The sequence below is a fragment of the Vanellus vanellus genome, assembly GCF_965231255.1.
Source record: "Vanellus vanellus genome assembly, chromosome: 5".
Classification (NCBI taxonomy): Eukaryota; Metazoa; Chordata; class Aves; order Charadriiformes; family Charadriidae; genus Vanellus; species Vanellus vanellus.
This window is the reverse complement of record NC_138910.1, coordinates 80,276,675-80,297,159: the sequence shown is the minus strand read 5'-3', so window position 1 is coordinate 80,297,159 and position 20,485 is coordinate 80,276,675. Positions and strand designations below refer to the sequence as shown.

Here is a 20,485-nt window from a genome sequence, read left to right as displayed (position 1 = left end):
GTTGCCCAGGGTCCTGTCCAGTTGATATCACAGAATGGTTAGGCTTGGAAGGGACCTCTGGAGCTCATCCAGTCCAACCCCCTGCCAGAGCAGGGGCACCTCCAACAGTGGCACAGGAACGCATCCAGGCGGGGTTTTGAATATCTCCAGAGTGGGAAATTCCAGAGCCTCTCTGGGCAGCCTGTGCCAGTGCTCTGCCACCCTCACAGGAAAGAAGTTCCTCCTCAGGGTTAGATGGAAATTCCTATGCTCAAGTTTGTGCCTGTTTCCTCTTGTCCTGTCACTGGGCACCACTGGAAAAAGACTGTTCCCATCCCCCTGGCACCCTCCCTTTAAGTATTGATAAGCATTGATGAGATCCTCCCTCAGTCTTCTCTTCTCCAGACTGAAAAGCCCCACGTCCCTCAGACTTTCCTCATAAGAGAAATGCTCCAGTCCCCTCATCGTCTTTGTAGCCCTTTGCTGGACCCTCTCCAGCAGTTCCCTGTCCTTCTTGACCCGGGGAGCCCAGAACTGGACACAGTACTCCAGATGTGGCCTCACCAGGGCAGACCAGAGAGGGAGGATGAACTCCCTCGACCTGCTGGCCACACTCTTTTTGATGACTCCCAGGATGCCATTGGCCTTCTTGGCCACCAGAGCACACTGCTGGCTCACGGGCATCCCGTTGTCCACCAGGACTCCCAAGTCGCTTTCCACAGAGCTGCTCTGCAGGAAATCCACCCGCAAACTGTACTGGTGCATGGAGTTATTCCTCCCCAGATGCAGTACCCTACACTTGCCATTGTTGAATTTCGTAAGGTTCTTCTCCGCCCAGCTCTCCAGCCTGTCCAGGTCACGCTGGACGGCGGCACAGCCTTATGGCCTGTCAGCCACTCCTCACAGTTTTGTGTCATCACCAAACGTGCTGAGGGTACACTCTATCCCTTCACCCAGGTCACTGATGAATATATGGAACAGGACTGGACCCAGTACTGACCCCTGAGGGACACCACTTGCTACTGACCTCCAACTAGACTCTGCACCACTAACCACAACCCTCTGAGCTCTATCTGTCAGCTCTAGCTGAAAGTCTCCAAGGACAGAGATTCTACAGCCTCTCCGGGCCACTGCTCCAGTGCTCAGTCACTCTCACTGTGAATGCTTTTTTCCCTTATTTCCTTACAATTTGTAGACAGGAGCAACTAGAAGAATAATTTTTATAACCGATACAAGCAAACACATCTACTTTAAGAAAACCAACTTCCAAACTGCACCTACAGGTTTTACAAATGCTCAAAAACATGGTAAATAGAATCCACATTAGATACTCGGATATCTTTGGTCCCCTTTCTGCACACGTAGTTAATACCCCTGGAGTTCCTGTTGGGAATAGTCCAGCTTACAGAAACTGAGCACATTTTATAGTTACATCCATTCAGAATTCTTTGCTGTAATAGTATTTCCAGAGCAATGCCTTCCAAACATATAGAGTGTATTAAAAGCTATACATACCTGTAGTATCTCAGCTGCAAGGAACTCCCCAGGAGCAGTGTGTTTGGGTTTGCAGACCATCTGCAAGTCATTTTAGTTAAGTACCCATCCGTTTCACATGTGATATTAATATTCACATCTAATTAAAACACATTGAAAGTTTATTAATAAAGATATGATTGTTTATACAAAGACATGCATTACAAGTCATAACTGCTCAATAAAAGCTAACTGGAGTTTAAAATGGAAATATTCCGACCTTACTATTAAAACACACCAAAATTATAATTTAAAATCATCTGGAATCTTACCTACTACATATAATTCAGCGTATCTATGATGACACTCCCTATTTTGATGACAACAGTATAATGCGTTATAGAAGAAACTTCCTCTAGGTTTTGTTGCTTTCAAGTTGAAAAGAGTAACTTTGCTTACGCGATCATTCACAAGCGTATACTGACTTTCTGGGATTTCTTCTGCTAAATTCAGCCACCAAACAATCTTCTTGGACACTACAACCTTGGTTTTGTTTTTATAGATGCAGTGAAAGGAAACATTAGAACCAACACTGGTCAGTATCTTAGGAGGGAAGTACAGAACTTCAGCTACACAGAAGGGGAAAAAAGAGGAAAAAAATTCCATTAAGATTAGAATCTGAACCAAAACCAAAATCATATGTCAATAGAAAAATATTATTATTATTATCATACAGTTGTATTTCTAAATTTCCTAATTTTTAATTCCTATTAACATCTTCAGGGGAGAGAGGCAGAAATGAGCCTTTGACTGTCTCCCTCCATAACTGGTATTTGTAAATTCTGGTAAAAATAAATCTTTGATATCCCCAGGCAAACAGGAATTAAATGAGCAGAAAATCACTGGAGGGTACAGTGAAAACAACACACAGCAGCACCAGGGAAACAGGGAATCATACAGGCTCCTGTAAATTAAATCTTGGGAAACTAGATTAACACTGCTGCTTTTTACTTGGCCCACTTTTTTAAGGCATCAGGTCAGCTTATTTAAATACCGCAACAAGTACTTGCAACCTAGGAAGGGTTAGCTTCTGTAACTCGTCTCACAAACACATACACCACAGATTTTAAAATCATAAAATTGTCCTTGGGTAAAAGCGTGAGAAGATCCAAGTAAGAGAAGAACTATGTTTGGGTTTGGAAAAAAAATTATCTAACCCTTTGAACCCTGCAAGGATGTTGAAATCATACGCTAGCTGAAGCATTACTGTACTACATAGATTTTGAGGAAATTGCCATTCAGATCTGGTGGAGAGGGGACTGAATAAAAATGAATTTTAAAAAAATAATAATCAAGCTTTCCAGTAGTTACTAATCCTGCTTCTATTGAAGTCAGCAGGAGATTAATGTCTCAAAAACTTGTTTTACAATCTCAGCAGTGTAGTTAATACCAAATGGTAGCAGTGGTAGAGTAAGTAATTCACCTAGGCATAAAGACACTGAATTTGCAAAGCACGTAAACATGTGTATGTGCAGCCTCAATCAGTCAGGTACTCAGGGAAGCTACAGGTGTTATACACCTGCTAAAATGGAACTGTTTGCCAAAGATCAACCCAAAGCCAGCACGAAAATCCTTAAAAGGCCAGGATTACTTTCCACAGTTGAGGAACCACGTCAGATATTTTTAGTATTTTTCCAAAATACAGACCTCCTCAGATAGTAGAGCAGACTTACAATATTGTCATTGTCAAAGACTTCCATGTTAAATATAAATGAGAACATGAAACTGGTCGATTGTACAAAAATATAACTGCCTGATTTCAGCATTTACTCTTGCGGTGTTAATGTGCCTCCACGCATGCAAGGCGGTGTTCCTGCACCAGCTGCTGCACTGCTCCCAGCTGTGCTGCACACTCCACTGCTCCTCCATTGGCTCATCCTAACATCAGCCATTGGGAGAACATGCCAATTTGAGCTTCCTGCAGTGAAGAAATTAATCCTTCTATGCTGCTCTCAGGTTTGGCACAACGGGATTATTTTGCCGATGAGATCTATGTTTAATACAATTACATACCCCATAACAGGATTAATAAAAAATAATCTAACAGTATCTACTGCACCTCTTTTACATCCATATTTCTCAATACGCTCATAAACCCTTTCTGAAAATATCATTATGTAAGCAAGAACATGTATCTACCCCCCAAAAATTCTCAAAGCTACACAGTTATATATGTATGTACACACACGGGTTTTTTTAAATTTTATATATATAGATATAAATCCAAAAGACTAAGGGCCAGTTAGACCTCTAGTCATATAATCAGGCATCTTGTTTTTCATGCTTGACTGCCATGAGGGTCTGTGTATTTTCAGCTTTCTTGGAAGACAGCTCCTTCCTCAAAGTTTAGTTACTTCCTTGGTACTTATAAACACACACATTACGTTACTTAGCATAGAGTAAGCAGGTGTACATGTAAGTGCTTAGGTACTAGTACTGTCATGTAATAGTTGGTTGAGAGGATACCTGTGACAACACAGACCAAAACATTTCCAGTTAATCATAAGCAGAGCACAGAAAAATACGATGCAAAAAATCCTGAAATCTTTAGGCTGATCCAAAATGGCTCAATCTGCAAAGGAAATCAGCAATCCTGATAACTGACCAGGGATTTGCCTAACAATATTTCCCTTCCTCCCTACATACTCTGGCCATGAATAAAGAGCCATTATGATTTACCTTTTTAGCAGCAGCTATGTTGATACAAGGGACCTCATTAAATCATAAGAGCCCTTTACTCAGTCTAGGAGAGCTCTTACTGAACGCAACTTGTCAGGAACTCGCCCTATTTGGGCAGTAAATTGATTACAGTATATAAATTTACATGCTTAACACTAAAGCCACATGCATTGAAACTGATTGACTGGGGCTATTACGCAGTTTATGAATGGGACTCAGCATTACAAACCAAGATGTTAAATCTACAAACCCAAAACTGTTTTCTGTGCTTTTAGTTCAGCTACAAATACAAAACTAAAAGTTAGAGAAAGCATCAGGAGAAAAATCTTGTGCTGAGTAGAGGTTAAACACTGCCAACTGCCTTTTGAAATGGAAAAAATCTTAGAAAAAAAGGCTTTTTCTGGGACTGAACAGGTGCTTGGTAAGCAAGCAACAGGGCCAGATAAGGAGGTGTCACAGAGCTGACTGTGCATTAGTCCAGAACTCTTTTAATGCAAGTATTGTACAAAGGAAGGAGCAGAATCTCAGGCAAAGCCATGCAGAAAGAGAAGCAGAAGGGCAAAGAACTTCCACAGGATTTTTCAGCCCAACTCATGTATTCTGTATGTCAGTGGACAACACAACTATCATTCCACGAAACAAAACAAACTGGGAAACGTGATCTATTCCAAAAGACTACTTACTGCACGTAAGTGACCGCACGTAACCTACCTCCCAAGTTATAGGGTGTGCTCCAGTCACTCCAGAACCCTGGACCATGATGATTCCTGCACCGTACTTGAACTAAATATGAAGAATCAAGTAGTGTATTGTCTATGGCCAGTGAGGTTTCTAGAGCAACTTGAACCATCTGTTGGATTATCAGAAGCGATTATTGTTGTATAATGGAACAGGAAAAAGAAAGAGACAGAGGGAACCAAAACAAATAGTCTACAATGTAGTTTTTAGGCAGCAAGTTGGGTAAAAAAAAAGCTTTCTTCCTTAAATTTACCATAAATTTGAATATAGTGGAGGTTCCAGACCTCTGTGGAAAACAAGTTTTTTCATTACGGACTGTTGATTAACAGCTCCTTTTTATTCCAGAGCCAGTTGTGTGGTAGCAACAGAAAAAGCAATTCACCAATGAAAGCCACAAATATTAAACATATACACGTAACAGATGTAAAGTCCAGCTTGCCAGCCTCACCACGTTCTGTTGATGTTTACCAGGGTCTACTGGACACACCAGCTCAGGAGAGACCAGTGTGCCATGCCCAGCTCCACCAGACCAGCCATGTTGCTCAGCCCACCAGAGTCACTGCCCAAGAAGGAGGAGGGTGGTAAGACATCCTGGGCTCTGGAAGAGACCCACCGACCTGTACTGCTCCATCATAAAACAAAGCAAGCAGAGCTGACTCACCTGCCAACCATTTTGACCTGAATTTGCAGAGATCTTCACTTCATACTGAAGTGGGTATGGCACCAGCACAGGGTCAGACCAGCAGATCTTCAATTGACCTTCCTCTGTCATTTCCAGGCGCAGGTTCAAAGGAGGCTCAGGCTTTACTGCAGACAAATTAATTAAGAAGGATACCACTAACCTTATGGCCTGTGACTGCTGGCGGTAATGGGTTTTTACTGATTCAGAAGTCTCTTTCAACGCCTTTTCTTTAAAGTCCATTCTCAAGAGCTGCTCTACAGCTAGTGTATGACAGACTGATGTTGTGTAACACCACTGGCAAAGTGCACCCTGGTGCTGTTATATAGTTAGTTACCAGGACATGCTGTTTGACCTAACGTTTGCCTTAAGACTACGTGAATTTCTTGCCTTGGTTCATGATTCTCCCCAGTAACCAAGCACTAACTTACCTGTTTTGCTGAAAAGAGGACAGGAGGATGGGAGTGCTGAGCAAAGCAATTAGCTCAGCTCTTTAGGAGACAGGAGATAATGTCCTCGTATCGTACGCAAAAAATTTCTAAGTATTCCCATCCCTTCCACAGTGATTATGGCTATGAAAGAGGGTCTCCAGGAGAGCTACATTAGGGCAAAGTAAAAATGGAGAGTTTCAGAAATTTCCCACAAGGCTGAAGAGAACTCTCCGGAGAGGAAAATGGATGGGCAATTTTGAATGATGGTTAGGATTACACTCACTCCTTGAGAAAAAGCATAGCTTTTAAAACAGAAGTCAGTAACTTCTACATCACACTTTCATCACTCTTACAACACAAATTACGTCTGTTCTACTGATGCCACCTGCTCTACTGATATCATCTATAAGCAAGTACAACTCTACATTATACAAGTATTCACAGGTTCACTTTCAAAATAATTTTTAATTGAGCTAAATCTTGGCAGAACTTATACCAATATTATGCTTTTTTAAAATATACTTCACTAAGCAGAACAAACTAATTATGTCATTTTTAAATACTGGCAGCAACTCTGAATTTCTAATTTTTTCCTGTAGCATAATTTAAAAGCAGCATGATGAAAAATGCAACCTCTCATCTTCAAAACTAGCCCACCCAGAGACTTTTAACTTACTTGGCCTGCAAAGGACATCAGTTAAGAAGAGGTTTATAAAACTTCTAATTTTTTTCCCCACAGCTGACAGAGCCCCTGCCTTTTTAAAATTTGCCAAAATCTGCAATAACTGTGCATATTGGATAGCAACACATATCAAATTCATAACGTCAGTATAGTTTTAACTTGATTTAATACAGATGAATGTTTCCCAACTTGGAAAAAGCTGGTATTGTATGTGTAAGGAAGCAAGCATCAGGACAAGAGAGTTGCTTGAGAGGTGGTTTTATTTGCTAAGTAACTTTAGGAACGGCTTTTTTTCCCCCCTCACTTTTTAATTTAAGTCCTCAGTGACACAGACAGACAAGCTCCACCACTGTCCCAGACTCAGGCACAGAGAGGTACTGATTAGAAATGAAGCTCAAGTACATTGACAGCCTGGCCTTTGCTCAGTATGGTTTTGTACTAGAGCCCAGACAGGCATTAGGCAGCTAAGAAACGCGTACAGCACCACCCTGCACAAGTGAGACAGCACCAGGAAGCCTTTTCCTCTTCTGTCTGTGCCCTCCTTCTCCAGAAGAGACATCTTGTTGCTGTCCTCCATTTAAAAAGGTTTAAAATATAGGTCATGCTTACCTATGTCTATGGGCTTGACTGACATCAAAGGTGACCACAGGTGCGTTACACCAATCATCACCTTCAGCCACATGATGTAAGTGTAGTTGAGCCTCGGAGAAGGCACACGGCACTCACACTCGTCATACGTGCTACAGTCACACTGAGCAACCATGACAGTCCCCTTTAGAGAGCTCGTAGATATATCTCCCAGTGACAGCTCTGATCTACAAGGGAAAAAAATACACCATAAAACAAAACAACCTAGTGTTTCTTTCTATACTCTATCTCAATAGAGGAGGTTTATCCATCTGGATAAGGTTTATTTACCAAAAAAAAAAAAAATTAATGAAAAAAATACAAAACTCAGTAATTGTAACCAATTGCTTTTACTTTGCTGCTTCTCCCTTTTAAAATGCTTTCCAAGTAGTTAAGATGATTTCATGAAAAGTATATCATGAAAAGGTTTGACTTTAAAACATATGTGTTACAACACCAGATGACACCTGTAGTTTAGTTAGACTAGTTTCTGATCCCTGATGGTAACTATTACTACATGCTTCTTAGGCACACAAAGTTAGTTTATCTTACAGTGGACTAATTGGCAGCTCTCTGCCACCTCCATAGAGGTTATGTTCTAATTCCTATTCATGAGGCACTGAAATAAAATCTAAACAATTTAACATTCCTTCCAGCTTCTGCTACAACTAAGCATTACAAGTAATATTATAATCAAAACAATTATTCAAGTGAAGAACAAGTTTTGGAGTAACAGAAGGCTAAAGAACTCCACCATTCAGAACACATGTTAGTAGTCAACAACTTAAAGTATTTGAAAAAATAAAATAGACACCTGTGTCCTCCAAAAGTCTTAACATTGTGCAGTTAATTCCAAGATAAGGCTTTAAGTATTTTTGTGCACAGCAGGTTTGTCTATTAGATAGTCTGATGTTTCCTAGGGAAGCAAATTATTTACTCACATACATTACTGCTATATCTTGGACAGGCTCATGGAAAGTAGTAAGTAACTTACTGCATTTTGCTTTTATTGCTTCTTAGATTAAAGCTCATGGGACTATTTTTGACTGAACATTCAGATTTAATTTCAAGGGGGGGGGTGCCTTTTTTTTTTTCTCCTTCTATTAACACTCTTTCCTTGAGATTTTAACATACACAGTTTTTGATTACATAATCCACTGCAAAAATTGTATGGTCTAAGATAAACTTTTGAAGTTTTAAACAACTAATAACTGCATAGGCATAATATATGTTTCATAAAAAGTTTAATCTGATTTTCTAATAACATGATTGCAATACATTTTAAATTAAATAAATGACAAAGTAGCATACACTGATACAAGCAGTCATGCATTATGTCTTTGAAACACAGATGAAGGTTTATGGTGTACTGCAGGTATTCAGTGACACAGGCCTCTTTATGGTAGTGAATTTAATAGTGTGAATACTTTGTGGCCAAACCTCTCACAGCAGCAAAGCCAAGACAAATCCTGACAGTTAAACCATCCTGGATTCTTTCCTGCTTTTGACATTTTATCCTTACCAAAAAAAAAAAAAAAAGCAAGCTTATATTTTGAATTGTTCTGAAGTAATTTTGAAATTATTTCTGTATAGTAAGGGTTTTGTTTTACTAATTCAGAGAATGAAATTGAAGTTAATATAACAAGAACCTTTCTGTAAAGGTTTTAAATAGTGTTACAGTTGGTATGATTCATTGTAATGATTTAATTCAGAAAAGGCAGAGAACTCTACAGTGAAGGAGGACAAAGGACAAGATTTTCTGCCTTTTTTTTTTAGTCAATTTGGTATCTAGTACATTTAATCAACTGTAGAGCACAGGGGAAGTGGGCATGATTCACCAATCCCGTTACCATAATCTGCCTTACTTAAAAAAGAAAAGGTCGAAAACTGAGGAGTGGTTTGAAGTGAACAAAGGGCTGATGAATTATGGGGAAGAGCACGTGCGAATCATGCTGACTGGGACTGCAAGGGAACCCACAATGTACACATGTGGATCTCCCCTCATCGTTCACTCATCAACACACACACATTATGCATCCACCTTGTTTTTAGGATACTCTTCGAAGCTGGTAACACAAGGATTATCATCAATACTATGCCCTCATAGTACCTGTACTCTGCGGTAATGACCCTATAAGCTATGCAGGTTCATATGAATATGTAGTTTATATTTATTAGTACTACAGTCAGTCAACAGTGACATTCCTAAAATAATTTTTACCAGGACTCACAGACTTTAGGACACAAGAATTGTGGAATCTTATGTTGATGGTATCTGGCACCAGCACACAGGATACAGCTTTTAAATTACTTGGAATATTTTTGTTTTTCTAGTTGTGGCTCCATTTCTTTCTCCAGAATTTCCTTTCAAAGACTTCACAGAATTTTCCTTTAAGTCTTCCTGCCTTCTATTGTTGCTCACAGATTTTATTGGTCTCAAAAAACCCACAATCAATCCATAAGAATGCAGTCTTTTCATCAAACTGTGTCTTTAATCTGATCTCTCTGGAAAGCAGTCACCACCACACCATCCCCCCATCTTTCTCCCAATCATTCCTAATAATTATTTCCATTTTTAACCATCAAACTGAGCTTATGTGCACCCAAAGGACCACCCATATACAGGGGCAAAAAATGCTAGAGAGGTCCTCCCCACGTTGTGTTGTGCCAGTACTGTGTTTCAAAGGCCATTTATTTGGGAGTAAATGGGCAGGGGTTGTTATTTCTCCCTGCTCCCACCGCACAAACCTTTTCATTTGTTTACTGTATAAAATGCTGTGTGTAGGAATACAAGTGTAACTGGAGGAAAACCCTGTGGCTCCATACCAGGCAGGTCTTCTACCTCTTGTGACAGAGAATTACCAGTACCTCACTTCTATGCTGTAGACTTCTCTTACAGGTCTACCTCTGAAACCAGGGCAAAGCAAGGGGAAAGATGTTCATATGCCAGGTCCGCTCCTGGAGGAAGGTATCCAGATACTAAGGAACAGGATAATGAGCTTTGCATTTCCACAAACTGGGAAGACACGGGGACTATCTCGCACCATCGATGGAGGACATGATCATGAGGGCCCCCCACATCAAGTTATTCCAAACTCCCATGCCTGGGCTAAATGTATGAGACCTGATTACAAGCAAAACAACAGAAAGCCGAAGTATTTTGGAGAACTGCGGCAGCCTGAGATTGCACAAGCAGCCTGTCATCTTCAGTTTGGCTGCACGTGGATCCAGTCACAGAACAACTACTGTTCCTGAACTGTAGATACTAACTTTAGAGGAGCTCATGCTTATAAAGCCCTCACAAGTTCAGGAGAGGTGAGTGCCTTCATTCAGCAGAATGAAGGAAGAAATTTTGGGTAAACTTAAGACAAAGCAAGGGGCTATTAAAAACTGGAGTTTTCCATCAGAATTGTAGCACACTGAGAGAAGCTATAAATCCTGGTTCCCTTTACATCACACAACAGAGAACAGATCTAAGCCAGATCCAAACTGGGGCGGGGGGGGGGCGGGGGGGGGGGGGGCCTTATAAAATATATACTATGTTCCCATTTGGTTTTATAGTGCTGACTGCTGAAATTGGAGAGAATTATCTTGGCACAGAGAGGTAAGCAAAATCCAGATAGGTACTAAGCACATGAACTTCTGTGAAAGGATTACTGGAGCCCACCTCTGAGATTCAACAGAAAACTAGTGACCTGGACTTAAGTTAATGACTGGCAGAGAAGGGAGGGACAATGCGCAATGGCAACATGACTTTAAGCTGGAAGCATGGGACTAAGGCACAAGACACTGCACAAGAGGGAAAAAAAATAATAAATTCTGCATGGAAGTAATTAACATTGCAACAAGGGCATCTGTGGCCCCGTGATAAACTTTTAGACTTTAAATTAGATATTGCAAAATGTCTTTACTGAATTTCAATCAATTTCTTGCAATTGGAACACCTCACCGAAAACAAAATGTCGAAATGGTTTAGGAAGAAATACATGAACTTCTACAATTCATCTAATTTCAGAAAATGTACAACACGACACTTAGGTAGCTATGTTGAGGCGTATCAGAAATAAGGTCACCATTGTAACTCTGCTTTCAGTATTTACTGTGTTTGGGCAAACGCTACCTTTATTAGGAATTGATGGAGCAAAGCTGCCTGGGGTTTTAAGGATTTTCAATAATTATATCTCAATGTATTTCATATATAGTAGCTCTAAGACAATACTTATTTGAACAAGCTGCCCCGTTAAACTACAGAACATCCGATGGCTGCATAGCCCATGACAGGATAAGTCTCTAATGAAAGGTTAATGTTCTTCAGCTAAAGAAGGCTCAATGTACAACTGATGCATCCAACTAGGCCACCAGTCTTAAGACAAACTGCATGATTTATCCCTAAAAACATGGGAGCCTAGGCCCAGAACTAAAGGAGAGCATCACAGGTACTTCAAATAGGTCAGAAATAGGAGTACACCCTATACATCACCATCTGTTGAAAGGGTAAATTATAATCAGTGCTCAAAATTAAACTGGAAGCATTCATCTGTGACACTACGAAAGGATCCCTAAGGCTAAGTGACTTCAGTTAATGTAATTAATCACCAGGGTATACAGCATTCCTAGAACACATACAACTGGAAAGATCATTCACTTTTGGTAGACAATTAACCTAATTTGTCTAATTAAGTTTCAAAATAATGTTTCTCCTCCCAAAGACATGCTGCCAGGGAAAGTAAAAGCCCTATCATTACCCTTTCTTGAGCCTCCTAGAGAATACTGTCATAGCACTGTTTTGGAGAGAACACAACATTTTCTATTCAAAATAACCCGATATCATTTACAAGCAGGCAAACTGTGGATGTGTAAAATAAGAGGATATTTCTTTAATGCAGAAAAAAATTAAAGCTGTTGAGGACCCAGGCTTTTTTGTTGCAGGTTCTTCTAGGTCATTATTTTTGTACATTGCCTGTCCTGTATGTGAGAACTCTGGCTTGATCTCCAGACTCCCTCAGAGTAACACATGCCAGGAATACATATTTTTAAAACTGGGAATGTTTTCAAGGTATTTTGGCTCATGTGAATAAAATGTTAAGGTATCAGCAAGCCAGCAGGGAAAGCTGTCCCCTTACCAAAATGTGAATGCTTTGCTAGCTGTTCCTCCAGAACACAGGGACACTAAATGAAAAATATTAATATGAAATCTGGGGAGCGAAACAAATTCTCCAATGTCAGGGACTGCACTGCATCTTGCCTTTGCAACAAAAAGTAATCAAATACAGTAATGCCACAAGGACTCTAGTGAGTCTATAGGGCCGGCTCTCATGAACTGCATGACACTGAATTCCCTTCATAATACAAAGAACCTCTTTATCCCAGCTGGGACTCAAATCTGTTGTTCTACGGATGTCAGGCATACCAAAAATATTCAATATAGAGATTACTACACTAGGATTAAGGGTGAAGATTCTTCTATTGCAGTTGAGGCTGGATGGAACCGAGACAAATTCAGATCTACATCTCCCACAAACACACATATAACGCTATTTCAGAAATCAAAGTAATGAAGAACACTGGAAATGGGAAACCACTCAAAATCTGATTTCAGCTTTAATCATAAAATCATAGAATGGTTAGGCTTAGAAGGGACCTTAAAGATCATCTAGTTCCAACCCCCCTGCCCTGGGCAGGGACACCTCCCACCAGCCCAGGTTGCTCCAAGCCCCGTCCAACCCGGCCTTGAACACCTCCAGGGATGGGGCAGCCACAGCTTCTCGGGGCAACCTGCGCCAGTGCCTTACAGCCCTCACAGTCAAGAATTTCTTCCTGATATCTAATCTAAATCTCCCCTCTTTAAGCTTAAAACCATTCCCCCTCATCCTATCGTTCCACCCCCTGATGAAGAGTCCCTCCCCAGCTTTCCCGTAGATGCTTTAGGTACTGGAAGGGGCTCTAAGGTCTCCCCAGAGCCTCCTCTTCTCCAGGCTGAACAACCCCAACTCTCTCAGCCTGTCCTCACAGCAAAGGGGCTCCAGCCCTCGGAGCATCTTCATGGCCCTTGTCTGGACTCACTTCAACAGGTCCATGGCCTTCTTATGTTGGTGGCCCCAGAGCTGGAGGCAGCACTGCACAGGGGTCTCCCCAGAGCGGAGCAGAGGGGCAGAATCCCCTCCCTCGCCCTGCTGGCCATGCTGCTGGGGATGCAGCCCAGGATGTGGGTGGCTTTCTGGGCTGCCAGCGCACATTGACGGGTCACGTTGAGCTTCTCATCCACCAACGCCCCCAAGTCCTTCTCCCAGGGCTGCTCTCAAGCCATTCTCCACCCAGCCTGTACTTGTGCTTGGGATTGCTCCCACCCCAATGTAGCACCTTGCACTTTGTCTTGTTGAACTTCATGAGGTTCGCACAGCACCACGTCTCAAGCCTATCAAGGTCCCTCTGGGATAACACCCTTTCCCTCCAGCGTGTCAACCGCTCCACACAGATTGGTGTTGTCGGTAGACTTGCTGAGGGTGGACTCAATCCCACTATCCATGTTGCCAACAAAGACGTTAAACAGTACCAGTCCCAATGCCAAGCCCTGAGGAATGTCATTCATCACTTGTCTCCACTTGGACATCAAGCCATTGACCACAATTCTTTGAGTGTGACCATCTAGTCAATTCCTTATCCATGAGTGGTCCATCCGTCAAATCCACATTTCTCCAATTTAGAGACAAGGATGTTATGCGTGACAGTATCAAATGCCTTGCACAATTCCAAGTAGATGATGTCAGTTGCTCTTCCCTTATCCACCAACACTGCAACCCCACTGTAGAAGGCCGCTAAATTTGTCAGACATGATGTGCCCTTAGTGAAGTCATATTGGCTGTCACCAATCACCTCCTTATTTTCCATGTGCCTTAGTATCGTTTCCAGGAGTATCTGCTCCATGATCTTGCCATGCACAGAGTTGAGACTGACCAGCCTGTAGATCCCCGGGTCTTCTTTCCCTTTTTAAAAATAGGGGTTATGCTTCCCCTTTTCCAGTCAGTGGGAAGTTCACCAGACTGCCACGACTTCTCAAATGTAATGGATAGTGGCTTAGCAACTTCATCCACCAGTTCCCTCAGGAGTCACAGATGTATCTCATCAGGTCCCATGGATTTGTGCACCTTCAGGTTCCTCAGATGGTCTTGAACCTGATCTTCTTGTACAGCAGGAGGTACTTCATTCTCGCAGTCCCTGCCTTTGCCTTCTGTGACTTGGGTGGTGTGGCTAAAGCACTTGCCAGTGAAGACTGAGTCAAAAAAGTTGAGTACCTCAGCCTCCATATCCTGGGTAACCAGGTCTCTCATTGTCTTCTGGAGAGGGACGTCTTTTATCACTGACGTTTAAAGTATTATGTCAACTAAACAACCATATTAATGACTGGTTAATACATTTGCTTTCTACCCTGACTTACAGGGATAATTTGTGGCAAGTGGTAATTGGCTTTTCAAGTAGAAGTCATCACCTGTAAATTCAGCTCATTCAACTATTTATGTTTAGCATGTTTCCTAAGGAATTTAAGTTTGTGTGTTCATGCCATTCCTCCAACCTATCAGTAATTCAGTATGTTTTTTAAAGTGGAATCAAATAAATCTCTTTATGATCAAATCTGGCAGGGCATGCATACAAGACCTGCCTACCCCACAGTCAGGACAATTACCGTCTATTACTATTCCAGAGAAATTTTACCACAGTGACAACTGCACAGGTGGATGTCTCTCAGAGGCATCAATGTGATTAGAGTAACATTTGGCATTGTATTAAATATTAAGTAACGCAATTACTTCAAGAGAGACATTATGCTCAAAAGCATAAAGGCAGAACCAAGATCACAGCTTTAAAATTAGGCAATTGTAACAGCAAAGATATTTTAGTAAGTAAACACTGATTTCATGAAAGCATTTTAAGAAACATGGAAAGGATAGAGGAAGGGGACTCCATTCCAACCATTCCTCATTCAAAGACAGAAACACAAACTTTCCATATAGTCCAAGATTACTTTTAGGCAAGACAAAGGTACATAACATATCATCTGCTTGCAAAGCTAATGCTACCACTGTGCTGGAAGCTTGAGAGGCAAATGTTGATGTTTTAGAAAATGCTTTCAGATTTCTAAAGCTAATAGTGACAAATTTAACGGAGTCTGTACTTACACAGCATATAAAAGATTAATCTTCAAGTCAGCTCTCAAGTACAACTTCAAAAACCGCAGGCTGCAAACTAACATGTCCATCTTGCCTTTAATCCAACATTCAATGTTCCAATTTGAATCTGAACAAAAGAAAGGGATTAAGCATTTCTGAACTATATCAAAACAACAAAAAAAACCAAAACACCAACAACCCAACAAACAACTGAAGAGCCAGGATAAAATTCACTCACAAAGAGAGGACAAGTAACAGAAATTCATGAAGGTGAGGCTGGACCACAAGTGTGCAAATATTTATGAATAATCCTTGCTGAATTGGGCAGCAGTATATGCTCTTTAGCACTAAAAAGGCTAACAACTTATGTGATACTGCTGTATTCTAATTATTAGAAAAGGATGATATTCTACCTGGCTTTATGGACAAGGCCACAAGGGGAAGAAAGAAATTAAGCTGCTGCTCCTGGTTGAAGGTTTTGCTACTGTTAACTGGTACAAACTCTACGTGGCTGTACTGCATACACTTTGTGCACAGATATGCAGCTGTACTGCATACATAACAGCAACAAATTTAGTGTGGCAGGCTTTAACAGAGATTTATTTGTTCCATTGCGAGAGTTCTTGTAAAATGAAATTCTAGTCTACTGAGGTCAATGAGATTCCTGCCACTGATAGCAGTGTGCCAACAGACCAGTATGCTGCTGCAAGACTAGTTTAAAGGAAGAGAAAAACAGCCTAGGAAAAAATAATCCAATCTAATCCATGTACAGATATTCACCAAGGCATCACAATCCAGGCAGAAAAGATTGCACTTGCTCTCCATCTCCCCCACCTCCTGGAGGAGTTTAAAACCCATATCGACAAAAATATTTAAAATATTTCTCATAGTGTCTAAACACCTTTGAAGATCTGGGCTTATATCCTCATATGCAGTGCTACGTATTTTATTCAGAATTCCCCTAGAAAGAGAGTCAACTTTTTTTCCCCTTTGAAATTCTGCTATACAATTTCCTTCAGCTTCAACTACAGACTTCTGTGAGGAAGGATCTTACCATGTCTGCTCTGGATAAAAATGAATATACTTTAATACAACCCACCCACCCCTCTCCCAAACAACAAAAAATCCCAACAATTTTTTGAAGAAGTAACTTCTTATGGCCTTTAATGGAAAACCTACCTATTTCCTGAGAAGCAGAGATACTTATTTCTGAAGGAATAAACTTCCTTGCTTGCATGCTTGCTCTGTACAAAGAACAATCAATGTTGTTATCACTCCAAAGGCAACACAGAAAACTTTCCTCATTCGCTAGCAAGGGAGGCTTGGTTTCAGATGCTCCATGCTCTCTCCTCAAACCAGACCAGCTCTCCACAACTTCAGCAGAGAAAGGACTCAAAAATGTCTCATTCAGCAGCGTAGAGTGTAATGTAAAGTTCCTAGCAGGAATTTGATGGACCATACAATGGGCAACTGCCATTTGAAGAAAGTCTGCAAATACGAAGGCAAAGATAACAGAAATAAAAGAAAAAGTTCATATTACTTGACAATGAAAAGGGAGTGGCTGATGTTATACACAAACACATTCATTACTTAAAAATCAGATTATTTCCAGGGGCTATTCTCCTCAGAGTTGCAGACAAAATTACTAAGAACATCCCCTCTGAACTGGTGTCACAACTGACAGGTGCCAACTTTCTCCCCCAAAGTCACTGCACTAACTCTTTGTTTTCTCAATCTCTTGAAATAGGTCAAGACCAAGGCTGCAGGGGAAGCATCTCTTTGGGGTAAATTGGCTTAGAGTAATACAAAATCCAGTGAAGCCTAAATCTAAGTCCACACACTATACAGGTATAAGTCTCATCTCCTCCTGCAGTGCTGAGACACTTGCAATCCAGGTCTTATAACATGGCTCCATTACTGTACAAAAAATAATCCCATTGTAAATATAACATATTCCCATTGTAACTGTTAAATACCAAAGAATAGTATTACAAGAATACATGACTGGATGCAACTATGCAACCCCAGGGCATTATCTGGGAAATGAGATGTAGGAAAAGAATCATCTTTTCCATCAGACCTAGATTCTTCAAAATAAAGTCACTCTGACCACATTTGTAGCTCTTGTTGGTAAGTCATAGCTTGAATTATGCTAACAATGATTTTGAGATCGGTTTTGGAAATAGCTTACTGTAAAACACCGCATGAATTTCAAAGATAAAAGCTCTAGTTACAGAAAGGCATGTGGGTCATTTGTGCACTTTGCATTTAGCTTTTTGCTCAGTAAGGGCATAAATATTTTAAGCAGTTCATTAGATAGAAATTAATTCATGCTCTATGCCTTGCAATAGCCAAAATAAGAAAAACAATTTCTCGAACACTGTTTCCTTAATAGCACGTAAGCATACTCATCAACTAAATAATAAAAAACACAAAATGAAAGCTTTCAAGAAAAGAAGATGCATGCTACCTTAAAAGCAGGCACTGTGTTACTCTGCAGTGTGTTAAAGCGTTTCGTTTTCTCTTTACACAGAGTTTGTATTGCCAGACTCCTGAAGGGTTCTGCTCTTTCCTCCTCTCTCATTTAACAGAGTTTGTGCCTCTGTAAATATCAGCTTCATTAGGCCTCCTGGCTGCACACGGAGGATTCAGTTGACCGAACAGACTATTAGTCCATAATACATGATTAAAAAAGGACTAATAAGTGACATAACTGCCTATGAAGCAGAACAGATAACTAACACGCTACCCAATTCACAGAGGCAACTGCAGGGTGGGAAGAGATTCCTGACAGTCATCTATTTTTCTAAAAAACAGACTCCCCCCCTTGCATATCACACCAGGCAATCTCAGAGGATTAATTAAATCCTGCAAAGTCAAAATGTGTGCAGCTACTTCCCACTTCTGCAGAAGTGTTAAAAAAAAGATAATGCATTACAATACAGAACGTTTAGCATAGGATTGCTACAGCTCTTTAAAATGTCTGTTGATGAAGTGCAGCATGCATCAAGAATGTTTTTCTGCTACAGGTGTACCTGTTTGTCCATGACACAGACACACAGGAGGCCATCACTTACAGTTCTGTCCCTCAAATAGCAGTCTGGGTTAACAGGGCTATGAAGATGCCAGCCATAGCTATTTTCTTATTCGGAATCAGACTGAGATGACAACTTAATAGATACACTGATTTTCAGGCGTTACAGGCCACCGGATAGTGACAAACTGCTCTGAAGCCTCATGAAAACTCTCTGAGGCATCCAGGTTTTCTAATTAAAAGGTACACAATATGTTTAGATTACGAAAGGTATTTAAAAGAAGAATGTCAACAATGCAATATTTGATACAGAGTGGATAATGGTACGTAGATAGAAAGATAAAGATGCACATGTATATAGAAAAGATATATATATATAAAGCTGTATATGTACATAAAAATATATAGAAATGATTTATTCATCTTTTGTGAAGATACAAGATGGCATAAATTTTGAAACAAACTTCATTGGATTACAGCATCTGCTTTCTCCTTAAGCATCATCACCAAAAGCCTTTAAATAGTTCTTATTTTAATCAAAAAAATGAAAGGCAAATACCAGCTGTCCCTGAACAGCATACACCAATATTGTTACAGACATTTCCCCATTAGAAAACCAGTTTATTATATCCAACATTTGCAGTTAATTGAGCACCCTTTAACAGCACTGTGCACATGAAAGCAGGAATGTGAGCTACCTAAAAAAGCTGAGCTCAAACTCAAAGTGACACCCTGGCTATGCTGAACTAAACAGAAACTTCACAGTTCTCATGGAACTGGGATTTTCCTTTCTGGTTTTGGACCTATTAGGGTAACAAAACAAATTGCCCATGAACTTCTATCTTATCAAATTTTGACTGGGGAATTGATTTGACTGCATCTTGAGTCACCGCATACTTTCTACTGATATTTCCTGATCTTAAAAGCCAGTTGCACTGCTTTTTGGGATAAAACACATAAGCACAACCCTGACAGTGTCAACATTTCAATTCCGCACAATGATAACATCAGGTCCTTTGCATATTCTAGTTGCATGACGTCATAAGATACTAATCCAGTAGCATGACTTGAAACACCACTGTAAAACACAGTGATTAATTTTCATTCTACATAATTTCCAACAGATTTATTTTTTTAGTAACTTACCCAATAGCACAAACACGGTCAGAATGATTTGCCAATACATCTTGCTTTGTAGAGCTGATCTGAAAAACATATAGAAAATTAACTGAGAGTCAATAATTATCAGTCTATTATTTCATTAGGGCTTCATTTTGGTGCACTTAGGTTAAACTGATACTCATACCTTTGTAAGCAGAAAGGAAGAAGAAAATCAGAATGCCATTTGAGGAAAAAAAAATTGCTTAGAATATCGATTAAATATCAATACTGCTCTTTTTTCATCATTAGAGCTATATAGTACCTCATTTCTCCAGGCTTTTGATGATCATTGTTCAGCCCCTGGGTTTGGTCATCTGAAAGGCACTACAAATCCAAACAATGAAAATGCCTAAGAGAAACTCAATTTTCAAAGTGTAGCACACACAAAAGCACTCAGGCACCCATTCCAGTGGTGAAGACTTCACTAAACTTTACAGGAATATTTCAATGCTGTTCTTTCATTTCAGATACTTTATTCTTTTTTATTTTCATCCCATAGTTACATAAATTCTGTTAAAACCCTAATATAAGCATTTTTATACTTTACAAAAAGCTCAGTAGAGGATATTGGAATAAAACACATGGAGTTTGGTTGCCGTTGTAGTTAACCACAACTGAATGATTAGTAAAATTTACAGCTTAAATCAGACAGAGAACGCTGGAATAAGATTTAGGGAGTCCCTCCAAAGTATTCTCATTCCTTCAATATTTTTGAGAACAATTTACTTGATAACATCTATGTTGCCAAAAGAACTGCTGCTGATGCTATGTAATCCA

At 40.2% G+C, this 20,485-nt stretch overlaps 1 protein-coding gene across 1 annotated transcript in view; it reads right to left on the bottom strand.

Annotated features, from left to right (window-relative positions):
* Positions 1-19,733, bottom strand: part of LEPR (leptin receptor) — a gene marked incomplete at its 5' end in the record, with an annotated part of 36,113 nt that extends 16,380 nt beyond the window's left edge. Inside the window, 8 exons of the mRNA XM_082483949.1 lie at positions 1,495-1,612; positions 1,785-2,081; positions 4,903-5,041; positions 5,591-5,736; positions 7,331-7,536; positions 15,523-15,640; positions 16,693-17,001; positions 19,694-19,733. Coding sequence (XP_082340075.1) covers positions 1,495-1,612; positions 1,785-2,081; positions 4,903-5,041; positions 5,591-5,736; positions 7,331-7,536; positions 15,523-15,640; positions 16,693-17,001; positions 19,694-19,733 — 1,373 coding nt within the window. The remainder of the gene's footprint in view (positions 1-1,494; positions 1,613-1,784; positions 2,082-4,902; positions 5,042-5,590; positions 5,737-7,330; positions 7,537-15,522; positions 15,641-16,692; positions 17,002-19,693) is intronic.
* Between the last annotated feature and the right edge of the window lie 752 nt (positions 19,734-20,485).